The following is a 25,808-nucleotide window of genomic DNA, read 5'->3' as shown; positions in this document are numbered from 1 at the left end:
ATTAACTAAAAAACATGAAACAAAGACGCAGACAATACCAGACCAGACAAAAGACGACATCAGAAGACACGACTAGAACACAACAGAGGATTCCGCGCTCCTTAAGGCAACATGGCTCGACTAAATCCTGACAACAATTAACACATGAGGAACAGGTGTGCAGAGGCGGGGAGGAAGAGACAAGGGCGGGGCAGACACATGACACAAAACATAAACAGATGCACATGGCCAAAGTCCGGGCTGAGTCCTGACATAAATGTCTTGACCAGGAAGCGGTTTAATATTCGGGTGATCAGGTGAATGTTATAAGTCTAATATTTGCTTTGGATATTTGAATATTTAATTCTACGCAAAACATCAAAAGCTGGAGACCTCTTCATTATTAAACTTAGGACACACACACGAGTAAAGGAAACTTTTGTTGTTGGTCGAGTTGGTCACCTCATAGACACAGTGAGCCTAAGCAGTTTCTGAGAAAACACCCACACTGCAACATAACTTTCCTGGAACAGGAAGTTCAGTGATGCCCTGCAGCCTCAGACACACAAATAATCTCTGTCATGAGTAAAGGTTATTCAACAGTCACATGATACTGATTTTACATTTAAACAAACAAAAAAAAAACATCAGAAATCCACTTTAAGAATAAATATCTGGTTCTTTATTTAACAAATCTGATGTAAACTTCTTACTCCCATGAGTTCCAAAGTTCCACTGGCTCTGACCAATCATGGGCTAAAAAAAGGCTCCACTTATCAAAATACTGGAACTACATGAAGGAGGTGTGATTTGTGTTCGGCTCTTAAAAACGTTATCGTGTTAGAGTTCAAAATTAAAGGTGGGGTCTCCGATGTTTGAAAGCCAATGTTGATATTTGAAATCACCAAAACAAACACGCCCCAAATGGGTCCCGCCCCTAACCCAAATGGGTCCCACCCCTGTATTGATAGCTCCGCCCACACATACATACGTAATCCAGGCAATTAATGGAAAGAAATGTGTCTTTATCATAGCTGAAGGGAAGAACAATATGATTGCAAATAAACAAACAAGCAAAAATTGGCAGTCGTGGCCTAATGGTTAGAGAGTCTGACTTGTAACCCGAACGTCGGGTTACAAGTATGTAAAGATGGCCGCATATTCACAGATTGGAGTTTCCCGAGTCAATAACTCCAGAGCTATTACTACGCTGTTACTACACAAAACGTGGTTGTAGCTGTCTCTCTACATTGCTACAATAGAAAAGAGGTGTTATTTATGGAGTAACAGTGTTTAGCTCAGGAGTTATTGACTCGGGAAACTCCAGAAACTCCAGAAAGCTTATTCCACTGAAAACAAATAAACATTTCACCAGTTTAATATAGGGTTATGATCATTTCGGACAAAAAAGAACGTGATTATCGTGTCAGAATTGTGACTGTCAGCACCATAGGGTCATGTTTCTGTACCTCGTTCTATTCTGAGTAACTGAGGATTGAAGCTACAGCAGGTCTTAGATTGAGAGTTCAAACATCTACACAACCTTACACACCTACACAACATTGCACTTTGGCCTGAAGTGCATGCGTACAGCTGGTCTGAGGTCAGTGAGTGAAGTAACGAGGTGCAGCCTGAGGTGCAGGGTCTCAGTGAGGGTTTCCTGTTTACTGGCTGAAACGACTGCAGCATCAACACACACTGCTGTAAATACACTCACACTTTCTTTAGGAAACTGAGAAGCAGCTGCATGTCTCACATCATGACTGTTCCAGTGATTGACGGCATGACCACAGACCCCTGTGTGTCTGTGTGTCTCTCTGTGTGTGTGAGTATGTGTGTCTATGTCTGTGTGTGTGTCTGAGTGTGTGTGTGTGTCTGTGTGCCTCTGTGTGAGTGTGTGTCTGTGTGTCTCTGTGTGTGTGTCTGTGTTAGTGTGTGTGTCTGTTTGTGTGTATGCATGTATGTGGGTGTCTGTTTCTCTCTGTGTGTTCTTGAATGTGTGTGTGAGTATGTCTGTGTGATCGTGTGTGTGTGTGTGTGTGTGTGGTGTGTGTGTGTGTGTGTGTGTGTGTGTGTGTGTGTGTGTGTGCGTGTGTGTGTGTGTGTGTGTGTGTGTGTGTGAGTGTGTGTGACTGCACTTACATCTCATAGTCTGGATTCCCCACTCCTTCATTGTTGCATTTCTCAACTGTAGCAGCAGAAGAGATTTTACAACTCACCAGTCCTGCAATCCTACCACCTGCCCATTGGATCCACTCCCTTCCACTGTGCTCCACACCATCACACCAGACCTTCTGCCCTCAAGAGAGCAAGGGTTAGTCCCATCCTAAAGAAATCTGCTCTGGATCCATCAGACATCAGCAACTACAGACCCGTATCACTTCTCTCGTTTCTTTTAAAAATTCTTGAATGCATTGTCTATAATCAACTGTCTGTCTATCTCTCACAGAACAACCTCCAAGATCCCAACCAGTCTGGCTTTAAAGCAGCTGATTCCACAGAGACAGCCCTTTTGGATGTCTCTGAGAAACTACATGCTGCTAGATCAGCCAAACTGTCATCCATCCTTATCCTCAATTGACCTTTCAGCAGTGTTTGATACGGTCAACCACAAGACTCTCTTATCCTCTTGATACACTGATTTTCTTAGAGAGTTTGCAGATTTTCTTTCAGACCTATTGGTTAATTTTGATAAAGTGTTAATTGTAGGAAGTTTTAACATTCACGTTGACGATACAAAAAATGCTTTAGGACTCACATTAATGGACCTACTAAACACATTTGGGCTTAAACAAAACATTATAAGAGCAACTCATCGTCTTAATCACACACTAGATTTAATAATAATCACACGGAATAGAAGTCACTGATATAGATATCATACCTCAAAGTGATGACATCACAGACCATTACCTCATACTGTGCACACTACCTGTAGAACAGACTAACTGTGTCTCACCACGTTATCGACTGGGTAGAACTATTATTCCTACCACTAAAGACAGATTCAAAAATAACCTGCCAGATCTGTCTGTTTTACTGTACCCTTAAACACAAAGCATCTAGATGACTAACAACACAGGCGCTATATTCACTAGCACACTAGACACTGTTGCCCCATCCAATTACAGAAGGTTAAAGACAAAACACCTGCAGCGTGGTATAATAGTCATATTCACACCCTCAAGAGAGAAACCCGTAACCTCGAGTGAAAGTGGAGAAAAACTAAATTAGAGGTTTTTAGAATTGAGTATAAGGACAGTATGTCCTGATATAGACAGGCTCTAAAAGCTGCTAGGGCTCTGAGCACCTGAGCAAACTCATAGAAAATAACCAGAAGAATCCCAGGTTTTTATTTAGCACAGTGGCAAAAACCCAGAGATCTGAACACACTATTCCATCACAGTTCAGTAGTGAGGACTTTATGAGATTAAATAAAATTAAATTAAATTACTGATAAAATTAAAATCATCAGGAACAAAATAGTTCAGCATATGATGTTCAACATATGAGAGCACCTTGTGACCCAGTCTCACCTAAAACTCTACACTCACAACTACAGTGCTTTATAAGTACAGGACAGGAAGCGTTAGATAAGCTTATTACTACAGCTAAACCAACAACTTGTGTGTTATACTCCATCCCAACTAAATTACTGAAAGAATTGTTATATAAAGCTGGGAAGCCTCTTCTTTATATTATTAACTCCTCACTATCTTTAGGTCACGTCCCTAAATCTTTCAAGTTGGCAGTTATTAAGCCACTCATTAAGAAACCTAATTTAGATCCTAATGAACTACCAAACTATACAGACCTATTTCACATCTTCTGTTTATGCCTAAAATACAAGAAAAGGTTGTGTCTGTTCAACTGAGCTCCTTCTTACAGAAGAACAATATCTTTGAAAAGTTTCAGTCAGGTTTCAGGCCCCATCATAGCACAGAAACTGCACTTGTTAAAGTTACAAATGACTTGCTCTTAGCTTCGGACCAAGACTGTATGTCACTGTTAGTTCTACTTGACCTTAGTGCTGCATTCGACACTATAGACCACAACATTCTTCTAGATCGCTTACAATATTACACAGGTATTCATGGTCAGGCTTTAAGCTGGTTTAGATCCTACCTGTCTGACCGATACCATTTTGTAGAATTAAATGGTGAATCGTCCAGTTTATTGCCAGTTAATTATGGGGTCCCTCAAGGATCAGTTCTAGGACCTCTGCTTTTCTCGATATACATGCTTCCATTAGGGAACATTATTAGAAGACATGGGATTAGTTTCCACTGTTATGCTGATGATACACAGTTATATATATCTCATCAAAACCAGATGAAATAGCTGAATTGTCCAAATTAACTCAGTGCCTTAGAGAGATAAAAGATTGGATGAGCTGCAATTTTCTGTTGTTAAACTCCAATAAGACAGAAATACTACCTATAGGTCCAAAAACCGGTACACAGAAACTCTCACAATTCCATTCCAACTCTCACAATTCCTCTCAAAACTTCCATTTAGAGGGATGTATTGTTACTAGTAGCTTGACAGTGAAAGACCTGGGTGTTTATTAGACAGTAACTTGTCTTTAAAATCATATCACCCATATTACAAACACAGCCTTCTTCCACCTTAGAAACATTGCCAAGCTGAGTAACATCCTGTCTGTATCTGATGCTGAGAAGCTAATTCATGCATTCATGACCTCTAGACTGGACTATTGTAATTCATTACTAGGTGGTTGTCCTGCATCTTTAATAAATAGGTTACAGTTAGTCCAAAATGCAGCTGCCAGAGTTCTCACTAGGACAAGAAAGTATGACCATATAACCCCAATTTTATCATCTCTACACTGGCTACCTGTTAGGTTTAGAACTGATTACAAACTGCTGCTACTTACACACAAGGCTCTTAATGGTTTAGCTCCCATGTATCTAACTAGTCTTCTAACACGTTATAATCCTTCACGCTCTCTGAGATCACAAAACTCAGGACTTCTGGTAGTTCCCAGAATATCTAAGTCTACTAAAGGTGGTAGAGCGTGTTCTTATTTAGCTCCCAAACTTTGTTATAGTTTTTCTGATAGTGTTCGGGGCTCAGACACACTTTGCCAGTTCAAAAGCAGATTAAAAACTCATCTCTTTAGTCAGGCGTACACATAATACATCCCATAATATTGTGCACTATTACATCAGACTTGCAAATATTATGAACAGCAGATATGTTAATCCCTCTCCACTGCTTCTCTCTTTCTACTCATCCCGAGGCATCCAGAAATTGTACCAGCTCTGATTGTCTTCCGTGCGATGAAGATTTTGGATCTTCACTGAGATGAGGCCGACTCAGTGAATCCTGAGGCATCTAGAGATCTACCAGCTCCAGTTAGACTCTGTATACTAAAAAGATGTGAACTCCATGTGATCTTTTGCATCTATACAACATCTGTTTGACTGTATATTTATAATCACACTTTCCAGTGTCACCCATATGAGTCTGGTTTCTCTCAAGGTTTCTTCCTTTACTATCTGAGGGAGTTTTTCCTTGCCACTGCTGCCTGAGTCACCTCAGACTTGCTCATTGGGGATAAATACAAACACATTGTGAACTAAATCCATCTAATATTATTCTTGAATTTTGCATTCTATTAATCTTTATATTATTCTTTATAATAACCTTTTGTGCTATGTTTATGTTCTCTATAGCTGCTTTGAGACAATGTCCATTGTAAAAAGTGTTATACTAATAAAATTGAATTGAATACTCAGTCTCTTGGTGAAGTTATTTCCTCAAATGGGTTCTCATACCACTGCTATGCTGATGATACACAACTTATCTTCTCTTTCCCACCCTCAGATACCACAGCTTCTGATCAGATCAGAAGTGTGTGTCCGTGTGTGTGTGTGTGTGTGTGTGTATGTGTGTGTCTGTGTCTTTGTGTGTGTATGCGTGTATGTGGGTGTCTGTGTGTGTGTCCGTGTGTGTGTCTGTCAGTGTGTGTGTGTCTGTGTGTGTGTGTGTGTGTGAGAGAGTGTGTGTGTATGTGTGTGTGCGTGTGTGTGTGTGTGCTCAAATAAACATAAATGCATTTTTAAAAACCACACAAAACCTTTTTTTCTGTTGTAAACACACTGTGTAGACACTTTATTTTCATGACAGTTTAATACACTATTAAAGTAGAAATAAATGCTTAGATAAACTCTCTGAAATAAATTCAACACTTAATGGTTGTTCCTTAAAGGTTCTGTGCAGAACCTTACAACAGAAATGGTTCCTTTTCTGAAGACTAATAGTGCTTAATATTCAACTGAACCCTTAAAGACCTTCTGAAGGACGAAAAGTGTGTGTATTAAGTGTGTAAGTGTACAAACTCCATATTAGTGCTCATTATGTTCTTCTTTAATGCTGTGGTCTGTAGAGAACCTTAATGTTTCCCCAGAAGAACACAACATAACATTAAGGGTTTAGAAGTCCTGTTAATAAGACCTGTTCATTCCTGTTCTAAATTCTCTAAGTTTATATAAAATCATTTGTCATTCTATGGACCAATACATTTGAAATCTTTAAGACTTTATTAATACCATATTTAAGTAAACAACTTCACACACCTGCTGTCTTATAGCATCACATCTGTGATGGTTCAACTAAAATAGTACAATAAATTACTCACTAAAATAGATACTTCATAGGTTTTGTCATTTTTACAAAGAATATAGAACAAAACCCCTAACCTATTATCACATGAAGACTTTGTTTTAAGAAAGTAACCTTCAGAAACAGATGGTGAAGCAACCACAAGAACCACAAAGTGACACAAACGTTCGACCAGTTGCTAAGTTAACGTATGTAATATACTGTATGTAAATGAAATGCACAGCCATGCGATGACGATCAGTAGGAGGCTGATGATAAAATAGGTTTCTGTATATGGGCTGGAAGTGATAATATATGAAACAAATAATAACAACCTTAATTAATGTTATTAAGAACCTTAATATCCAAAACAAACTGTCAATAAAAAAATTACCCTACAAGATGGGTGACATGGTCATGAAGGGTAAATATTTTTGACTGTGATAAACTGAACAGATGCTGTTTCCTTCCAGAAATTGTATTTTTAGTAAGAAAACGACTAATGACTGAGCAGATTGGTGGCTTTGGATATACAGTGCCTTGCAAAAGTATTCACACCCACTGAACTTTTCCACTTTTGACACGTTACAACTACAAAGAATAAAAATGTATTTTATTGGGATTTTATGAAATAGACCGAAAGAAAGTGGCACATAATTGTGAAGTGGAATGAAAATTATAAATGGTGTCCAAATAAACAAATGCATGCCACACTTTTCAGATATTTATTTGTAAAAAAAAAAAAAGTATTGGACACCATTTATCATTTTCCTTCCACTTCACAATTATGTGCCACTTTGTGTTGGTCTATCACAAAAATTCCTAATAAAATAAATTTTTGTTTGTGGTTGTAACGTGTCAACTGTGAAAACGTTCAGCGGGTATGAATACTTTTGCAAAGCACTGTATTCTCTAGCACCATAGATATCCTAGGCGACCTTAACGGCCACGTCGCCACATCCAGGCGTTACCATGGCAAATTACTTAAGAAATGAAAAACCTTCTAATGAAATGAAAAAACTTCTAATAACCATTACAGAATGACACAGACATTAGAGGTCTGTTATAACCGTTTTTACCTCATTAAGACCTGTAGCAAAGCAAAGAAACAAAGTGATTGGAAGTTTTTATGGCAGCTGAGAAACAACTGCACAGGAGTTTAGGCTCAAAACTCGAGTCTCAGTTCCAACAAATAAAAAGTAAGTGTGACCACCAGAAGGAGTGAGGGACAGTAATATGCAGTCTCCTACTGATGATATATTTTAGTCTACCGTTTGGATTTTATTGCAGTAGGTTTGTACTGATTCACTAGAGTTTGCAAGTTATAACAAGACAATTCCATACAACTCCATTTCAAATACATCAAGGACATGAGCAAATACTGTCAAGGATCACATGCCCAGGTGGTACCTGGTGGGGCTTTTACAGATTTTTGTCATCTGCCAAGCATGAAGCCTCTTTGGGAAAAGAACACAACTACCAAGTGTCCACAATTATCACAATAACCATGGAAACATTACAGAGTTAATTTGGCAAAGCCTGCAATTAGGATCCCAACAATTTGTTTTGAAATCACAGAATTCATGATTCATAGCATTATTGGGTCTACAAGGTCTTGTAAGTCTACAAGGTCTTGTAAGTCTACAAGGTCTTGTAACAACTCACAGCTTCTGTAAACCTCCTTGTGGATGTTCCTGTTTTGGGTCTTTATCTTTCTCCTTATCCTTCTTTTTCCTGAACAGGTTCTTAAGCTTTAAGGACTTCTTGCCTTTCTTTCCACTGCAGGATTCTGCTGGTGAAAGATTGCCTGATTGTGTAGAACTGCTGGCAGAGCCATCGCTGCTCACAAGGCTTTGGGAAGAGGTGGATATTGAGGGCAGAGAGGCAGGAAGACTAAGATCTCCAGGACTCATCATATTTAGAGGGTTCTGATACGACTTCTCTAAAATACCATCATACACTAGCTGGCTAAGGGGGTCTGAGGGTGTGGTCCAGAGCATTAAGGAGCCAATTGTCAGGTCAGGTTGGTCTGGGTCTGAAAGAAATTTCTCTCTGGATATCTTTGGTCTGACAGTCTCCACAGGTACATCTACCACATCTCTCTGGAGTTTATCTATCTCTGTGTCCAAAGTATTGTCTAGCCTGATGTCCTGAAAGAGTTTTTGTCTCTCTGTGACAACATCGTGTTCATCTCTAAAGAGCTTCCTGGATAGAGCATTGTCCTTTCTCTCTCTTAAAGACATTGTTCGCTGGTTTTCCACGGAAGCATCCAAATCACCTGCCTTTTTACTAAATGTACTATCTGTGGAAATGCGTCGAAACAGCCTTCTCTTGCTAATGAACAGACCTTTATCATCTCTGAGCACCTTTCTGCAAAATTGTTCTTTGGGCAGCTCTTCACTTTCTCTGAGCTTTACTCTCTGTCCTTCCACTGTGAAGGAGTAATTATGTTCATCTCTGAGAGGACTCGTGGATCCAGAGTCTACGGGTTTGTCTGCTAACAGGTTATGCCCCTTTTGAGTTTCCTCTCTAAGCATTAATCGTGAAGCACTGTCTATTTTTAAGTCACATTCTTGACCACTTTGGGTGTATGAGGTGCATTCATCTTTCAGGATCATCTTCAACAGGATCTCATCTGAGGGATCCTTCCTTTCTTTAAACATCTTTTGTCGCAGACTGCCCACATTTACCTCAGCATCATCCATGTATTTTATTCCAAGGTAAGGTTCCACAGGGGAATCTAATTTCTCCTTGATGGATGGTTTAATAGAAGAATAACTAGAATCTATTGGTAAAATTCTTGGAATCTTCTTGAAATCATCAGGAACGTCGGTTATCTTTGTACTCATTGGACTCACTAAAGCTTCAGGAGACACATGTTCCTCCCTTGATTTCCTTGCTTGGGTTTCAACATGAAATTCTTCACGTGAAACCTTTCTACAATCACCCCTTAGATGATGCCCAAGTTCTTCTTGTGATATTTTGCGTAAAGGGCTGTTCTCTTGTCCATCAAGTTGAATCTTACTTGTGACACTATCAGCGAAACGGTCCAAGCAGTCACGGTATGGTTTTCGCTGTGAAGTATCCAATCCAGGCCCGGTGTACTTTATTCCAACAGAGGATCCAATGGGATCAGGATCTGAGACTGTCTCTAGACACTCTCTATAATACAAGTAAAGGATTTTGAAAAACATACGATTGCAGTCCAAGCAAAAATGTATTCTCTAGTAATATCTCCTGAGCTAAACCTAAAACTATATAAATACAGTTTGCTGAATTCTAGAGATCAATTAATTAAAAACAATTAACCAACCAACTAGAATCTACCAATAGAGATTACCTCTATAATAAACACCTACTGTTTCACTATAGAAGGGAAAATGATTCCTTCTCCTTCCTCTTCCCCATACGGAGGGAGTGGAGGCCGAATCGGGATTAGAAGATCGGGATCAGGTGACAGAATAACAGGTGGCTGGACAATATGACCAGTTCGACGAGAACGGACCAGCGTTCGAGGAGAAAGCTTCAGTGGAGAAACTGCAACTGCAAATAGGACAAAGGTTACAAAGAATTAGTAGATGAAGTGAGACTTTTGGGAGATTTTCCTCTAATTTACATTCAAGTCATTTGGCAGATGCCCTTTTTAATAGTGAATAACAAAAGTGAAAGGGCATTACATATTCCATTTACCTAATTTTATACAACTGAGCAATTTAAAGTTAAGTATCTTGCTTAAAGGCCCAGCAAAGCGCTTGGTGGTACTGAGATTTGAAATCACAACCCTCTGGTCAGTAGAGAAATGATGACCAGACTTGTGTATGTTGTTAATGCTGTTAATTAACTACATTTCCCAGAATGCACTTTTGCGTGTTTTTCCGGTTGTTGATTTGTTTTCCGGTTTTGTCTCTCTCTGACATGTGAGTAAAGAACATTCTCGTTTAGTCCGTGTGTGTGTGTCATCCTTTAATAAATGCGTCATATAGTCTCCAAGTACACAACAAAAGTGCCGACGAGGATCTCGTTATCCCGTGTGTGTTTTAAATAAGCGGAAATGTGCACGGAAAACCGCGGATTACGACCTTCAGCAAATTCGCGCCTTGGCTGCTAAGCGGGGAGGGAAGACAACGATTCAGATAAGCGACTGAATTGCTTGTTAAACAACAGAGAACAGATAAAATGGCATCAGTATTTGGAAATTTGGGTCCTTTTGAGGAAAGCAGTGAACAGTGGTGCTCTTATACAGAAAGATTTGAGTACTTTGTAGCAGCTAATGCTATTACTGAAGAGAAAGTTGTACCCACATTTTTGAGTGTAATAGGTCCAAAGACATATACACTACTGCGCAACCTCCTGCATCCAGAGAAACCCGGAGAGAAAACGTATGAGCAAATAGTGAACACTCTTAAAGCACATTTCTCTCCAAAGCCCTTAGTAATTGCAGAGCGATTTCGTTTTCACAGACGACAGCAGCTAGAAGGGGAATCTGTAGCAGTGTTTGTGGCAGTGCTAAAAAAAATTAGCTGAACACTGTGAATTTGGTGATGTGCTCAATGATACACTTCGGGACAGATTAGTATGCGGACTATGCTGTGAGGGCATACAGAAAAGACTGTTAACTGAGAGCAACCTGACACTACAAAGAGCAATTGAGCTAAGTATATCTATGGAATTGGCTGCTAAAGAAGCCCAGCAATTGAGCTCAAACAGTAAAGTGTACAAGATGGAGACAGAAAAACAAACTGAAATTAAAAGCCCATGTTTTCGTTGTGGTAAGACTGGACATTCACCTGTTTCATGCTGGTTTAAGGATATGGAGTGCCGCAGCTGTAAGAAAAAGGGACACATTGAGCGGGCATGTAAAAATAAAACGGAAAAGAAAAAAATACATCAGAAACCAGTTTTCAGAAGGAAACAAAAGAAGCGCGTATTTACAGTCGGACAGGGAAATAAAGAGTGTACCGACACATCTGATGAGGAATTTCCTTTGCATGTGCTCACTGTAGCAGGTGGAACTAAGGCTTATAAAGTCACTGCACTGCTGGAAGGACAGCCAGTGAAAATGGAAATCAACACTGGTGCTGCTGTATCGCTGGTGTCAGATGCGGTATACAGTGAAATACTCAGCCACCTGCCACTCAAACCACCTGATGTTGTCCTTAAAACTTATACTGGAGAATCAGTGACCATGAAAGGGCTCACCCAAGTTACAGTTGAGTTGCATGGACAAACAAAAAACTGCCATTGTATGTGGTTGCAGGTGATTACCCCTCATTGATGGGACGTTCCTGGCTGGAACAACTAAGGGTGGACTGGCAGACCATACATAAGATAACACCTAAAACCCTGGACCTCAAAGGTGTCCTTGAAAAACACAGTGAAATTTTCAAACAGGAGTTAGGCAGCATGGAAGGAATTACAGTGAAATTGACAGTGGAACAGGGAAGCCAGCCAAAGTTTTTAAATCCCGGCCCCTGCCATACGCACGCAGACCTAAAGTAGAGGCGAGCTTAAATGAACTTGTGAGGAATGGAGTGCTGGAACCAGTCAGTGTAAGTAAGTGGGCAACGCCTATTGTTCCAGTTATAAAGAAGGATGGAGGCATAAGGATCTGGGGGGATTTTAAAGTTACGGTAAATCCAGTGTTGTCAGCTGAACAATATCCCTTGCCTCACATTAATGATCTTTTTGCGGGGTTGACAGGAGGACAGAGATTCAGCAAAATCGACCGAAAGAATACGGATTAAGAGTGCGTAAGGATAAATGTGAATTTTTCCAAGTTGCAGTTGAATACTTAGGCCATGTCATTGATGCCTCTGGTCTGCATACATCCCCATCCAAGGTTAAGGCTATCGTGGATGCTCCAGTACCCAAAAACATCAGCCAGTTACGGTCTTTCCTCGGCTTACTGAACTATTATGGCCGTTTCATTCCAAATATTTCTACACTGTTGAAACCTCTGCACAAATTGTTATGCCAGGAAAATGATTGGAAGTGGAACTCTGAATGCCAGGAGTCATTCAAGAAAGCAAAGGAGACGCTTCTAAGGTCAAATGCGCTCACTCATTTTGACCCTGCTCTTCCTATTCAGCTGGCCTGCGATGCTTCCCCATATGGTGTGGGAGCTGTCTTGTCCCACATCATGCCCAATGGTCAAGAGAGGCCAATCGCGTTTGCTTCCAGAAGTCTGAGCAAAGCAGAAGCAAACTATGCTCAGATTGAACGAGAAGCATTGAGCATTGTGTTTGGAGTACGTAAGTTTTTCCAGTATATTTTTGGAAGGAAATTCACGCTGCTGACGGATCATCGTCCACTCACTGCAATATTTGGTCCACACCATGGCATTCCTGCTCTTGCTGCAAGTAGGATGCAAAGGTGGGCTTTGTTGTTATCAGCTCACACCTATGACATCAAGTACCGAAAGTCGGAATTGCACGGAAATGCAGACGGGCTGTCCAGGTTGCCTCTTGCTGAAAAGGTAAAGGAAGCAAGGGTGGCTAAAATTTTCTATTTCAGCCAGGTGGAACGGGCCCCTATAACAGCCGCGCAAGTACGCAGGGGCACACGAAACGACCCTGTCCTGTCAAGAGTCGTGGATATTGTTATGACAGGCAAAGGGGAGAGCGATGACCTGGAGCTGAAACCTTACATCTCTCGACGTCCTGAACTTTCAGTGCAGTCAGGATGTTTATTGTGGGGAAGGAGAGTGGTTATTTCCCCGGCTTTACGCAATCCAGTGCTAAAACAGCTGCACGTAGGACACTGTGGAATGGTCCGCATGAAGGAGATTGCCAGGAGCTACTTCTGGTGGCCAGGAGTAGATGGCCAAATTGAGGAAAAAGCCAGGACCTGTACCTCATGCCAGTGCATACGTAACACACCACAACTTGCACCGTTGCACCCGTGGGAATATCCTGAAAAACCATGGCATCGCATTCATATTGATTTTGCAGGTCCAGTCGAGGACAAAATGCTGTTGGAAGTCATGGATGCACACAGCAAGTGGCCTGAGGTGGCCATTATGAAATCTACTTCAGCCGAAAAGACAATTGAGAAACTGGGAGAAATTTTCAGTAGATTTGGATCACCAGTGCAACTTGTCTCAGATAACGGCCCTCAATTCACATCTCACGAGATGGCCACATTTCTACGGGCAAATGGTGTACAACATATCACGTTATCACCCTACCATCCTGCAACTAATGGGTTAGCAGAAAGGTTTGTCCAAACCATGAAACATGCTTTGAAAGCGTCGCTCGGGCAGGGCACATTCCATCAGCGTTTGCACAGCTTCTTGCTCTTCTATTGTAGTACTCCGCATACAACCACCAAAGTGTCGCCAGCACATTTGCTGTTCAACAGAGAGCTCAGGACAAGCTTTGAGCTGATTAAACCAGCAACACTCAAAGAAACTGTTCAACGGCAACAAGAGCATCAAGTACAGCGACGGAATCTGCGAGCCAAAGACAGACTCTTTGCAACAGGCTCATCAGTGCTTGCTCGGAACTATGGTAGTGGTCCAAAATGGGTTCCAGTTACTGTGGAGGCCCAGACAGGTCCAGTGTCATACAAGGTTAAGACTGCTGACAATCTTTCCTGGAGGAGACATACTGATCAGTTGCTTGGTGGAGCCAGCACCGTTACAGATGTTCCTGAGGTCACAGATGCCACAGATGTAAATTCTCCAACTTCATTAGTCTCCACAAAGGAGCCTACGATGACCTCAAATGATTCTTTTGCTAACGAACCATTATCTCCCTCGGCAGAAAATGGAACCCAAATAGGCCGTCGGTATCCAGTAAGGGAGCGGCGTCCACCTCGGCATTTAGCGGATTACACTTAGTTAGGGGCTACCCTTATTGCTTTGGGGCAGAATAATCCCCTAAGGGTAAGCTAGGGTCTGGGGTAGTCTACCCTCATTCCCAGGTCACCGTATTGTTATTGTATAACATGACTCAACAATAAAGACTCAATGTTCACGTATATATATATATATAAAATATATAAAATTTTATATATATATATATATATATATATATTTTATATATAAAATTTAAAAAAAAGTATGTCGATAATAGGAAGTAAATTTTATAAGTTAAGTGGTACAGTTTAATCTGTGATCTTGTGTTATACCTTAGAGAGTAAGAGGGGAGGAAATGTTGTGCATGTTGTTTATGCTGTTAATTAACTACATTTCCCAGAATGCACTTTTGCGTGTTTTTCCGGTTGTTGATTTGTTTTCCGGTTTTGTCTCTCTCTGACATGTGAGTAAAGAACATTCTCGTTTAGTCCGTGTGTGTGTGTCATCCTTTAATAAATGCGTCATATAGTCTCCAAGTACACAACAAGACTCACCAGGAATTTTTTGCGGCATCATGGAAGGCATGTCATCCTCCATGTCCTCAATGCCTACGGGCATTTGGTAGGATGACATGGTGGATCTTGACAAGACCATCCATTTCGGTTCAGGATACAAGGTGGCAGTGAGGTTTGGCAGTCCAACATTGTTCATAATAGCAAATCCACACAACAGCTCAATCTGCTGCCACCTATGAAGGCGTTCTTGCAAATATGCCGTCACTTCTGTTAGGGAGTTTCTGTTAACAAAAACATCAACACACTCCTTATTAACTATTATTAATCGATTGGTCTTGATCAACTGATCAATAATTCTCCCTGTTATTCCCTTTAGTAACATGGTTTCTCTCTAATGTCTGTACATAACTATACATTTGTACCATAATACCATAACACACAAGGTTTTCCATAAAACTTCATACTGTCTGTTTGCCAACAAAATTTCCTGACAAATACACAGACACAAAAGTTCCCTCTCTTATATTCTTACTTGGCCTGTAAGATCTTGTGATCCACTTGATCTAAAGAGGAACTGTGAGCCACATGGAGGGTACCAAAAACAGAACTTCTCTTCTTCTTAATTCTCTCTGCCTTGAGAGACCACCAAACAAGAATGCAACAGCAAATATATGCACAGACTGGGTATCAGGAATGAGAACTTGGCAAGAAAGTAGAATGGCACATCTTAAATATGAACATACAATTTACCATCCCAAGCCCCACACTACTAATGCCAAATTATGATGTAGATAGTGTCGATACCTCATATTTAGCAGTGGCCAACTGCTGTTCAGCACTCTGCTTTTTGACATTGTAGTACTGCATCTCCACCTCATGTGTGAGTTGAAGCCACAGCTGCAGAGACTCAGGCACTGACCAGCTAGCCTGCATGTCCTGCTCCGTCTTCTTCAAAGCCCCTCGAATCTGAATGCAATAAACAAACATTCCTTCATGGCTGTTGAAATGGCCAATAAAAGCAAGAAATGGCCCTGCTCTCCTTCCATACAAGTGACATGTAAATTACCTGTTCAAGTTCTTCCTCGGCATATCTCAGCCGACTAAGTTCAGTAACGGCACCCTTGCGAAGCTGCTGGAGCCGGTTGGCCTCTTCTTGAGCTCCCTGGATCTCGTCCCTCATTTTCTCCTCTAAAAACTGCTTCTCCACTGCTACTGTACGCTTCTCCTCCTGGGCCTGTTCCAGCCTGGGCAAATTAAAATAATTTTATTAATTGTTTAATAATGGTGTATTTTCCGTTTATGTGACCATATGCTTAGCTTCTGTGGAGCAATTGGCAGGGACTTAGCTAGAAGGAAATCAGCAATGTGTTTTTATAAAATGATTGATTTTTAAAGGTGCGGTGCATGATGTTTGAAAGCTAATGTTGACATTTGAAATCACCAAAACAAACACGCTCCTAACCCAAATGGGTGTCACCCCTGTTTTGATAGCTCCGCCCACACATACATTGTACATACGTAACTCAGGCAACTATTATGGCAGAACCTGCTGGGGCAGCTGGCAGAGGGGATATTTTTTATCAATAAATGAACTCAATAAGTAATACTGTGGTAATACAAATATGTTTTTGTAATACTGTGTGTTGTACCGTGAAAGGTTTAGCTCTGTTTCATGCAGAAGTCATGCAGTTCAACACCTAGAACCCGAGGCAGAGCTAACGGCAGGTATCCGCCATGTCAATGTTTCCATTGCTTTAATGTCACACATGTGCACTGAACACTCTCTCTGCCACATATTGACAAGACATGCCCGTTTCTGCTCATTGGCTACACATTTGTTTTGTTAGTCAGCCCAACTCAGTTTTCTGAAGCGTTTCTCAAACATTGTGCACCGCACCTTTAAAAGGTGCTCACACACCACAACATCAGAGTGATTCTCAAGCACTTGGACTGAGTTTTTGGTGAGTGAGAGGTGAATATATGTTGCATTAGGCATTTTAGGCATATTAAATGTAACGGTACTACTGGTCTTAAACCTAAAAAGGACATCTACAGGGATAAGTTAAAGTAAAACACTAGTTTAGACACTGATGACTCACTGCTCCTGCATGTCTCGGAGACTCTTCTCAGCTCTCTGTAGGCTCTCCAGATCCTTCATCATTTTGGAAATATGCTCCTTTGATGCTTTGTTCTGTACCTGAGCAAACCAGCACCCACCCAACCCCATCACTACTGACACAATGAGCAGCAGGTCTTTCATCCAGTTGTGTGGTGGCCCTGGGGACAAAAAAGTGCAGGACAACATGATCCAACAATTCCAGCTAACTGGATCTTCTCACAGCTCACCTGTTTCTCAATTCTAGTGAAGAACTGTAGTCTTACAAAAGTTCTATGTTTTGCTCTTCGAAATACTTGATAACTAGTAAAGGAAAATGAGGACCAGGACCGAAATTCCAAGATAGTGCTCAAGTATCCAAGATAATATTCAATAGGTGTGACAGAGTAATACAATAGTTGCTAAAGTTAGAAAGTGCTTAATATGATCAGAGCTATATTTGTAAATGACATTAAAATAACTGAGGGTGTTAACGGTCAAACATGCTACTCATACATCAGGTTAGTACCAATGACCGAACAATTCCCATATCCTACTCCACATCACACCATACCATCACCCAGGAGCTGAGATGATGAATTTCAGATATGAGTACATTGGGTTTATAATTTATGTAATTTGGGGAACTAACCCTAAGGTTGTGGGTTCAAGTCTCGTGCCGGCAATACCACGACTTAGGTGCCCTTGAGCAAGGCACCAAACACCCCCCACCCCCCAACTGCTCCCTGGGTGTGTGTTCACTGCAGTGTTTGTGCACTTTGAATGGGTTAAATGCAGAGAACTAATTCTGAGTATGGGTCACTGTACTTAGCCGTATGTCACGTCACTTATATTACTAGAAATCTTGACTATAGGTCCCAGAACTTTGTGTGGTTCTTCTTGGTCTTTCTATGAAGTTGAGGTGATCTGTGTATTTGTATAAAGTTGATCTTGTTGTTCCTATGAGTTTGATTTCATTGTTTATGTGTGTTTGGGGTCTTGGTGCATCTTGATCTCTGTTGATTAATCTTGATCTTGTTTTTTCTCAGAGATGGAGGTCCATGCCCCTATGAGTTACTCTTGGTACTCCTCTGAGTTTGAGGCTAAGCTTGTTAGTTTTAAGAGTTCAGTCTTGGTGTTTCTCTGATATTGTACTTGTTTTCATTTCACCAACACATGCAAGTCACATCAAGTTGTAATTGAATTATAAATAATAGTTGTTTAGGCGTTTTATTATGTATCAAGTGTGTGATATATTGTAATGAATAAATACCATTCTCCTGAAACTACCAATGAACTCTTTGATCTCTACATTCAAGTATACATAAAAGTACACACTTGTAGGTGGTCCAAACAGCACAACATCTAGTGCCTTGAGCTTCAGCTTGTGTTTGTGCTGCTGGTCCTGGATCTTCAGGTAGGTGCTCATGAATGATGGCTCATTGGATGCAATCCTAGAGAAAAGCACAAAGACACTTCATACAATTATCCACTTAATAATACACACCATTAGTCATGCTGCTACATTAGTATTGCACTGAAGGACTCCAAGGAACCCCATGAGGAACCAAGAGTGTATAATTACATGTCTACAGCTGACTTCCGATCGGTTGCTCTCACCTGGGCAGTGTGTTTCCACTGACGCGTAACTCTTTAAAGCCCTTTTCATATTGTGGCAACTCCACAAACTCTCGCAGCCACTGCAGCACATCCTCCTGTGTCCAGTTATGAACTGAGAGAGCGAAAAACCCCCAAAAAATATCCTGTTCACTTGTAAAAATAACACACACACACACACACACACACACACACACACACACACACACAAACTTTCTCACACACCTTCTGAGGACTTCCAACCTCTCCAGAGCTCCTCCACAGTGATGTGCTGATCTTCTCTGTGTAGTTTACTGTGTTTATTCGTCTGCTGCTGCTGCTGCATGTCCTCAATAATGAACTACACAAACACACAAAAAGACACACAAACCAATGCAGGAATTATTTAAAATGTTTGCTACATCCTCATTCTCATTTTTTTAAACTTTTTAAGTTAAAGGGCTCCTTTGTGAAAAGCACCACTGCTGCCTTCCGAAACACACACACAAACACAGACCTATACACACATACACACAGTCTTGGAATGTGTTTTGTGGTGTAACTGGATGCTCCATGAGGGTCCATCTTAGGCATGTCCTTCATCTGCCCCAGAAACCTGATCCACACCCCCCCCCCCCCCACACACACACACACACACACACTTGCAGGCACACACACAATCGCAGGCACACACACAATCGCAGGCACACACTCGCAGGCACACACACACACACACACACACACAGTGCCCACCATCACACTGACCTTAACTACCTCCCTAAATCTCTACACTTTACTTTTTTACAAGTGGAACACATTCAGCTAGGAAGTTCTAAACAATTATTAGCTATTAAAATGATTAGGTATTAAAATAATGAGGGGTAATTAGGAGCTTGTACTGCACATTTACCCAGTTAATACACACTCAACACAAAGAACATAGAAAATAGATGTTTAACTGACTTCAGTAACTTTGTTAATAAACATGACATCACAGTGTTGCTGAGTTCTGAATTGTGATTGGTTGTTAGGTGTTTATTCATTTTCTACAACAGTGGCACACTCTCTCTCTCTCTTTCTCTCTCTGGTATTTACCTCCACACTCTCCTCCACCTCGATCCCTCCATCCTGATCGTCGTCCATTTCCTGGTGGATGTGACGCAGCGCTTCCAGGCTGTAACGATCCGCCTCTGTCACACACGGAGGAATCACCTGCTCACACACATCTGGGGTCAGATGTTAGAGATGCAGGTTATTAAGCAGTAACATATTAACATAATCGCATTAGATATAAAGATTTTATCCTAGTCAGGATTTCTGTGGATCTGGAGTCTTTCCCTATATGTAAACCAGGTAAATTTAAGGGTGTTTTCACAATTGAGTCCACTTTAAAAGAACCAAACCCAGACCTTGAATGGACCAGGAGCCCAATTCTCTTCCCGTTTACACTGTCACTGTCCCTGAGAGATGACTCTGATCCTTTGTTGGTTCACTTAAAGACTGCTTCCACACTTGGTTCTTTTAAGGGCTCTGAGAACAGATTGCTGGATTTTGGGTCCATATCTAAACACTCCAACTGATCTACACCAAACCGAGCTGAGACCATCTCAGTTTGAGTACGAGTCATTCATTCATTCATTTTCTACCGCTTATCCGAACTTCTCAGGTGTCATCGGGCATCAAGGCAGGATACACCCTGGACGGCGTGCCAACTCATCGCAGGGCACGCACACACACACACATTTTCATTCACTCACACACTACGGACAATTTTCCATAGATGCCAATCAACCTACCATGCATGTTTTTGGACCGAGGGAGGAAACCGGAGTACCCGGAGGAAACCCCCGAGGCACGGGGAGAACATGCAAACTCCACACAAAGGCGGAGGCGTGAGTACGAGTCACTTTCAGATATTGATACAGAAGCTTGTTATAACACAAGTGAACCCGGAGAGATTTGTGTTCACGATGCAGGTTTATACCTCTTGAGATGAGTCTCAGCTCAGTTCCCTGTAGAATGTTGGGTCCGTTTACATATGAGCACCAAATCCAACAAACCGCAAATCACCATCCACTAAATCCTGTACTCTAAAAGCAGCATGTGTCGTAAATCACAATAGAGAAACTGAAATGTTTCACCACCTGCTCACCTGTTATGCTTCGGTTCTCCTTCTGTGCAGGTTCAGTGCTAAAGCTAAAGCCACAGCTGATCAACAGCACTGTTACAGGAAGTCCCAGCATCATCATCATCATCACTTCTGCATTCACAAATCAGTAAATCAGCAAATCAGCTCTCCAACACACAGCGTCCGGAGCTCTTATTCCCAGAGTAGAGATTTATTTCTCTATCTATGATCTGTAAAGATTCTCACTGTCAACAACCATGAAACCAAATTTTGTTTTAATTTCTACTGCTTTTTATTATTATTATTATTATTATTATTATTATTATTATTATTGTTGTTGTTGTTGTTGTTGTTGTTAGTAGTAGTATTCAGATTAAAATAAAAGACAGGAGGTTATGATGAACGATTAACTAATGACTTTTTTACAGTGTCACATTTCACGCTTTAAAAATAGAAGGTCGTCACGTGACACATGACTTCTCTATAATATTGTAAATATCATTATAACTAACTCCATAGGTTTATTGGTCTGAGTGACAGTTTTAGTAAAAAGGTGATTCAGTAGATGAAGTACTTCTGGCGTAAATAAAGGTGTCTGTCTATAGGTTTCAGCACTGATGATCATACAGGAAAAAAGTAATGAACAAAATAAACTCCATCATGAAGCTCAGTGGATTAAAATCATTTCCGTATTTAAGTCCATTATTTCCTCTAATCTCGCGCGGTGAATCGTGTAAACAGTAAAATCCCAGGATTAACAGACATGAGCTTCTGTCTGTCTTTCTGTAAATACGGCTATAAATCCAACACATGGGTCTTCAGCTGTAACTCCAAACGCGCACTGATAGCCGGAGACGCGCTCTGATAGCCGGGGACGCGCACTGATTGCCCTAATTCCAACTCCAGGTGTTTTGAATCAACAGAGTCGATTCCGGAGAAACATTCTGCCGAGCGAGGAAATAGGAGTCGTCTTTTCAGACCCCCCTGCCCCCATACACACACAACACACACGTATTAACATACTGAACACAAACACACTGTTACACTAATATAAGGTTCTTTATTTTCCCCACTAGTGGAACATTTCTAATTTCTAATCTTTGGAATGCTTCTCCATTGGAAAGGGTTTCAAGACGAAGGCTTTTAGGAACCTAAGAACCCTAAATTGTTAAATAATTCCTTAGTGAAACCAAAGAAAACCATTTTTTTGTGAAAGTGGTTCAACTGTGTCTCATAAGATTCCTTGGTGGTGTCACATGATGATCAGTGTGATATAAAACTAGATCTGTAACATGGTTTTAAATCCACTTTTAGATAAAGTCAGTTCAAAAGTAAATACACAATCTTCTCTGTAAAGAAAACCTTTAAATAATTACACTGTGTTTTTGTCTCTCTCTCTCTCTCTCTCTCTCTCTCTCTCTCTCTCTCTCTCTCTCTCTCACACACACACACACACACACTCTCAAGACTCAGGACTAAATTTAGAACCCTATCATAATAACCAAGTCTGAGATTCATGTTCTTAGAGGTGCAGAAACACCAGTTCGAGTTACACCTCGACAACTCTGAGAACACAACAGGTGTGTGTGTAAAAAAAAATACACACACACACACACAGGACTATTGATCGGAAGGTCATGGGTTTGAACCCCAGGTCAACCAAGCTGCCACTGCTGGGCCCCTGAGCAAGGCCCTTAACCCTCAGTTGTAAGTCACTCTGGATAAGGGTGTCTGCTAAATAATGTAAATGTATAGATTGTTATTGTAATTCTTCGCCCCTATGAACATGCACAACTGACAGGGGTCTATCAGCAGTGTCACGTTTCCAAATCTCTTTCACATTTAGCCGAGCGAGCCATTCATAATGCGCTGATGAGTGTACAAGTGAACGACACCAGGGCACTTAACCTGACATCAGCACCTGCTGACTCTGAAGCTCCACCCACTCAGCAACTAATCATTCATATTAGTCCTGTGTGTTTACATTTTAATGTTGTGCCTTAATCAATCAGACAGAATCAGCCGTACACTTTCCCCAAGGGTTCTCAGGGTTCTTCACCTGGAACTTCCACTAATAAGGAAACCAACGCTGGGATCAAGATGTCAAAAGGACTGCAGCAGTTTCCCATAGCTAGAAATTCTGGGGTATTTAACTATTTTTAAACCAACAGTTTAAGTGATTACACTGAAGTGTGAAGGCCTTCTGGTTCTCCACCAGCAGGGTTCGAAACCTTCTCGTTACCCTGTGCTGGGTTTGTGTGTCTAGTGAGAACACAATAGTACAAAAAACACTAAGTTCAGGTCAGAATGCAGTTCACTGAGATCCAGAACATTCCCCAGAGAACTGAAGTGATCTGTGATGTTACCTAGTGTGCGGAGTAGCTGTGTAAATAAAGTCAGGGTCAGAGAAATACAACTCAGACAGTCATTTGTTAAGTATTTTATTGCTCCACTGACATCAACTCGAATCCCTCTTCTAATGATCATCTAGTGAACTTGACTCGAGTGGATAAAGTGACAGAACCGGGCCTCGAGTGGTGGTGTGGACGTGAGAACTGAGACATAGCCGGGGGTTTCTGCTGATGTTGACGTGCGGTGAGGCTACAGAGAAGCACTGGCGCTTCGGAGCGTTGGCACTCGAACGTCCCCAGAGAAAGCAGCACACTGTCTGGAATCTTGGCTTATGTAAAAATGACCGTTTAAGACCGAACCGAGACGCCCGACACGTGCCAGGTCCGATCTAATAGGCAAGGTTTTAACAGACATTTAACAGCATTTTATAGGAGAACTGGTTCACTTCTTTTTGATTGTTAAGGCAAGTACAGTGGCAAAAGTGAAAAGGATTCTCTCATTAAACAAACAAACAAACAAAAACAGCATGCCTCAGCCTCATGTAGCCTAAATATAGTCAGTCAGACGAGATGTGATTGGACGGTTTGCTTTGTGGAGATAGGTGGCTGAACTTAGCTAACATGGAAATAACATAAGTCTCAGGAAGCAGGGGGACTTCCTGTCCTGTATAAACAACAGTTGAACTGGACAGGAAGTTAAAGGCTGATATTGAAGTGAATGAACTTCAGGATGCCACTTAAGCTCCGCCTTCTAAAATGTGGTGATGGTTTTATAGACAGAGAAGAAACGGCTGCTGACGTTCAGACATCAGGGAGTTTTATAACACTGTCTGAAATGAATATCAGAAGATTTCTTTGCAGACAGAAAGACTTTGTTCACAAAACTATAAGGCAAACTTATTACTAATCCACTAGGTTTTGATCCTTCGCCATGTTTTTCTGTCATATAAAAAAAGGCTTTGATGGAATCTCACAGGAAGACAATGGCTGGGGTCCGGTACAGTTTTACACCCCACTGTGGAGTGAATATCTACACTGCTGAGTCACGATGAACCAGAGCAGCTGGGTGAATAAAACACTGATCCTGAAACTTTAACATGATGAGAACTTTTGGTCCAGCTGCTTCTAAAGTTCGTCTTTAATCGTCTCTATAAGCATGTCGTGACTGGAGGCCCTTCGGAATTTCATCTCAGGAGTTTAAAGCATAATCGAATGAAATAAAATCCAAAGCCAAAGCATCGTGTTTGTGGTTAATGCCCCAGGAGTCTGGGGGCTGTGACCAGGGGACAAGGGCATGTCGAGAAGGTTACAGCCTGATAAAGAGACTGGAGAAAATAACACTGAAAAGGTTGTGACCTTTGACCTCTGGGATTGATGCATGTGTGAGAATAGTGATGGTGGCTTCAGGAGATTTCTCATAGGCACAAAGGGTTCATTTGAGCTGCCACAAAAAGATCCATCATTGGGGGGGATATTAGAGGAAGAAAGCAGAACAACAAAGTGCACAGATTCTGGACACATTATCAGTTGGTACATGATGAACATCCTAAATCACAGAATACGAGCTTTCTACATCAAACACATTACATCTGATTGGACAAGGAAACAGACAAGACAACAAGAAAATGCCCCTTTAAAAGAAAGAAACAAAGTCAAAATGTGTTCGAAGAGAGTCTGCAGAGAGGCTGAGATTCAGCTGAACTCTACATCAGGGACCAGACCTAGCGATGCTGTGCACGGGCACGCGCGCACACACACACCCCCCCCACACACACACACACACACAACAACACACACCCAACACCCACACACCTTCCCCCAACACACAGACACCCCCAACACACACACACACCTTCCTCCAACACATACACCCCAACACACAGACACACCTAATACATACACACACCCAATACATACACCACCACCACACACACACACACACACACACACACACACACACCCCCAACACCTTCACCCCCCCCCCCCCCCCCCAACACCCACTTTCTTTCTGCTCCTGAAAGCTGCTCTAAGTCTAGTTCCAGTTTTACATTACAAAGTTCTGGATGTCACCTGTCTTGTGTTTCTGAGTTTTAAAAACATTTCTGTCTGAATTTAGCTAATCCATAACGCAGACCGAGGTCTGGACTCGAGATGATCATTAGTCTGCTGCATGACTGTTAGATTGAGTGTGGGCAGGAGACCACATGCTCATGAACCAGGTCTGAAAGAGTAAAAGCACTGAGTCTGTCTCGACTTACTGGAAGCAAACTTTCATCCCATGTGGTGTTTATCGTATCAGGGTAAAGTCTCCAGGCTGCGTGACACGAGCTCTGAACACCAAGAATCAGTGGAGGGTTTAAAAACATCACAGTGATGATCAGGATCTAACAAAAGCCTCTGAAGTGATGAGCTCTGCTTCATGCTCTTGAGCTCTAAGTGCATTACCCAAGCTGGTACGTGGGGAAGGTGAAGATTTTTTTGGCAGTAAGAAAGGGCAGAAACATCTGGGGCAGTTTGTGATCGGTCAGACTATCACTCGGCGACAGGATGAGTCAGTTAAAGCTTTCGTGTGGTTAAAAAACAAACAAACAAACAAAACCACCTTCTCCCAAATATCTCACACAATATTACACTTCAGTTTAGAAAAAGAAAAAAAAAAACAGGGCAAATATTCATGATGTAAAAACAGTATTACAAAATAAAGAAGTAAAAACGCCGG

At 41.3% G+C, this 25,808-nt stretch overlaps 2 protein-coding genes across 6 annotated transcripts in view; both read right to left on the bottom strand.

Annotated features, from left to right (window-relative positions):
• Positions 1 to 7,043: 7,043 nt before the first annotated feature.
• On the bottom strand, positions 7,044 to 21,708 carry stim2a (tromal interaction molecule 2a). Of its 4 annotated transcripts, none has more exons than XM_027155293.2 (13): positions 21,313 to 21,704; positions 20,763 to 20,968; positions 19,706 to 19,836; positions 18,857 to 18,971; positions 18,635 to 18,746; positions 18,353 to 18,468; positions 17,019 to 17,196; positions 15,986 to 16,163; positions 15,724 to 15,885; positions 15,452 to 15,552; positions 14,959 to 15,200; positions 9,966 to 10,149; positions 7,044 to 9,768 (listed from the first exon to the last, which is right to left on the bottom strand). In XM_027155293.2, exons 2-13 carry the CDS (start codon positions 20,863 to 20,865, stop codon positions 8,268 to 8,270), a joined length of 3,123 nt encoding a protein of 1,040 aa, XP_027011094.1. In that variant the 5' UTR covers positions 20,866 to 20,968; positions 21,313 to 21,704; the 3' UTR covers positions 7,044 to 8,267. The 4 variants fall into 4 exon arrangements, with proteins under 4 accessions (XP_027011094.1, XP_027011095.1, XP_027011093.1 ...); XM_027155294.2 differs by having other exon boundaries at positions 20,763 to 20,870; XM_027155292.2 differs by having other exon boundaries at positions 20,763 to 21,704.
• A 3,402-nt stretch (positions 21,709 to 25,110) lies between these two features.
• Positions 25,111 to 25,808, bottom strand: part of rbpja (recombination signal binding protein for immunoglobulin kappa J region a) — a 7,969-nt gene continuing 7,271 nt past the window's right edge. For both annotated transcript variants that reach the window (XM_027155307.2, XM_027155306.2), the window contains exon 11: positions 25,111 to 25,808. This exon is cut by the window's right edge and continues 906 nt beyond it. The gene's annotated coding sequence lies outside the window, so the exon portion shown is untranslated.

Source organism: Tachysurus fulvidraco, chromosome 7 (genome assembly GCF_022655615.1).
Source record: "Tachysurus fulvidraco isolate hzauxx_2018 chromosome 7, HZAU_PFXX_2.0, whole genome shotgun sequence".
Taxonomy (NCBI): Eukaryota; Metazoa; Chordata; class Actinopteri; order Siluriformes; family Bagridae; genus Tachysurus; species Tachysurus fulvidraco.
The sequence above is the reverse complement of the archived record's forward strand: the minus strand, read 5'-3'. Positions and strand labels throughout refer to the sequence as shown.

Excerpts from the sequence above, each read along its gene's own strand:
- stim2a (XM_027155292.2), bottom strand. The coding sequence starts at position 20,865 with ATGATGATGATGATGCTGGGACTTCCTGTAACAGTGCTGTTGATCAGC. Across the intron at positions 17,197-18,352 it reads GCTGTTTGGACCACCTACAA|GGCCACCACACAACTGGATG; the intron begins GTGTGTACTTTT and ends TTTTGTCCCCAG. Across the intron at positions 15,886-15,985 it reads CCGAGGAAGAACTTGAACAG|ATTCGAGGGGCTTTGAAGAA; the intron begins GTAATTTACATG and ends TATTGCATTCAG.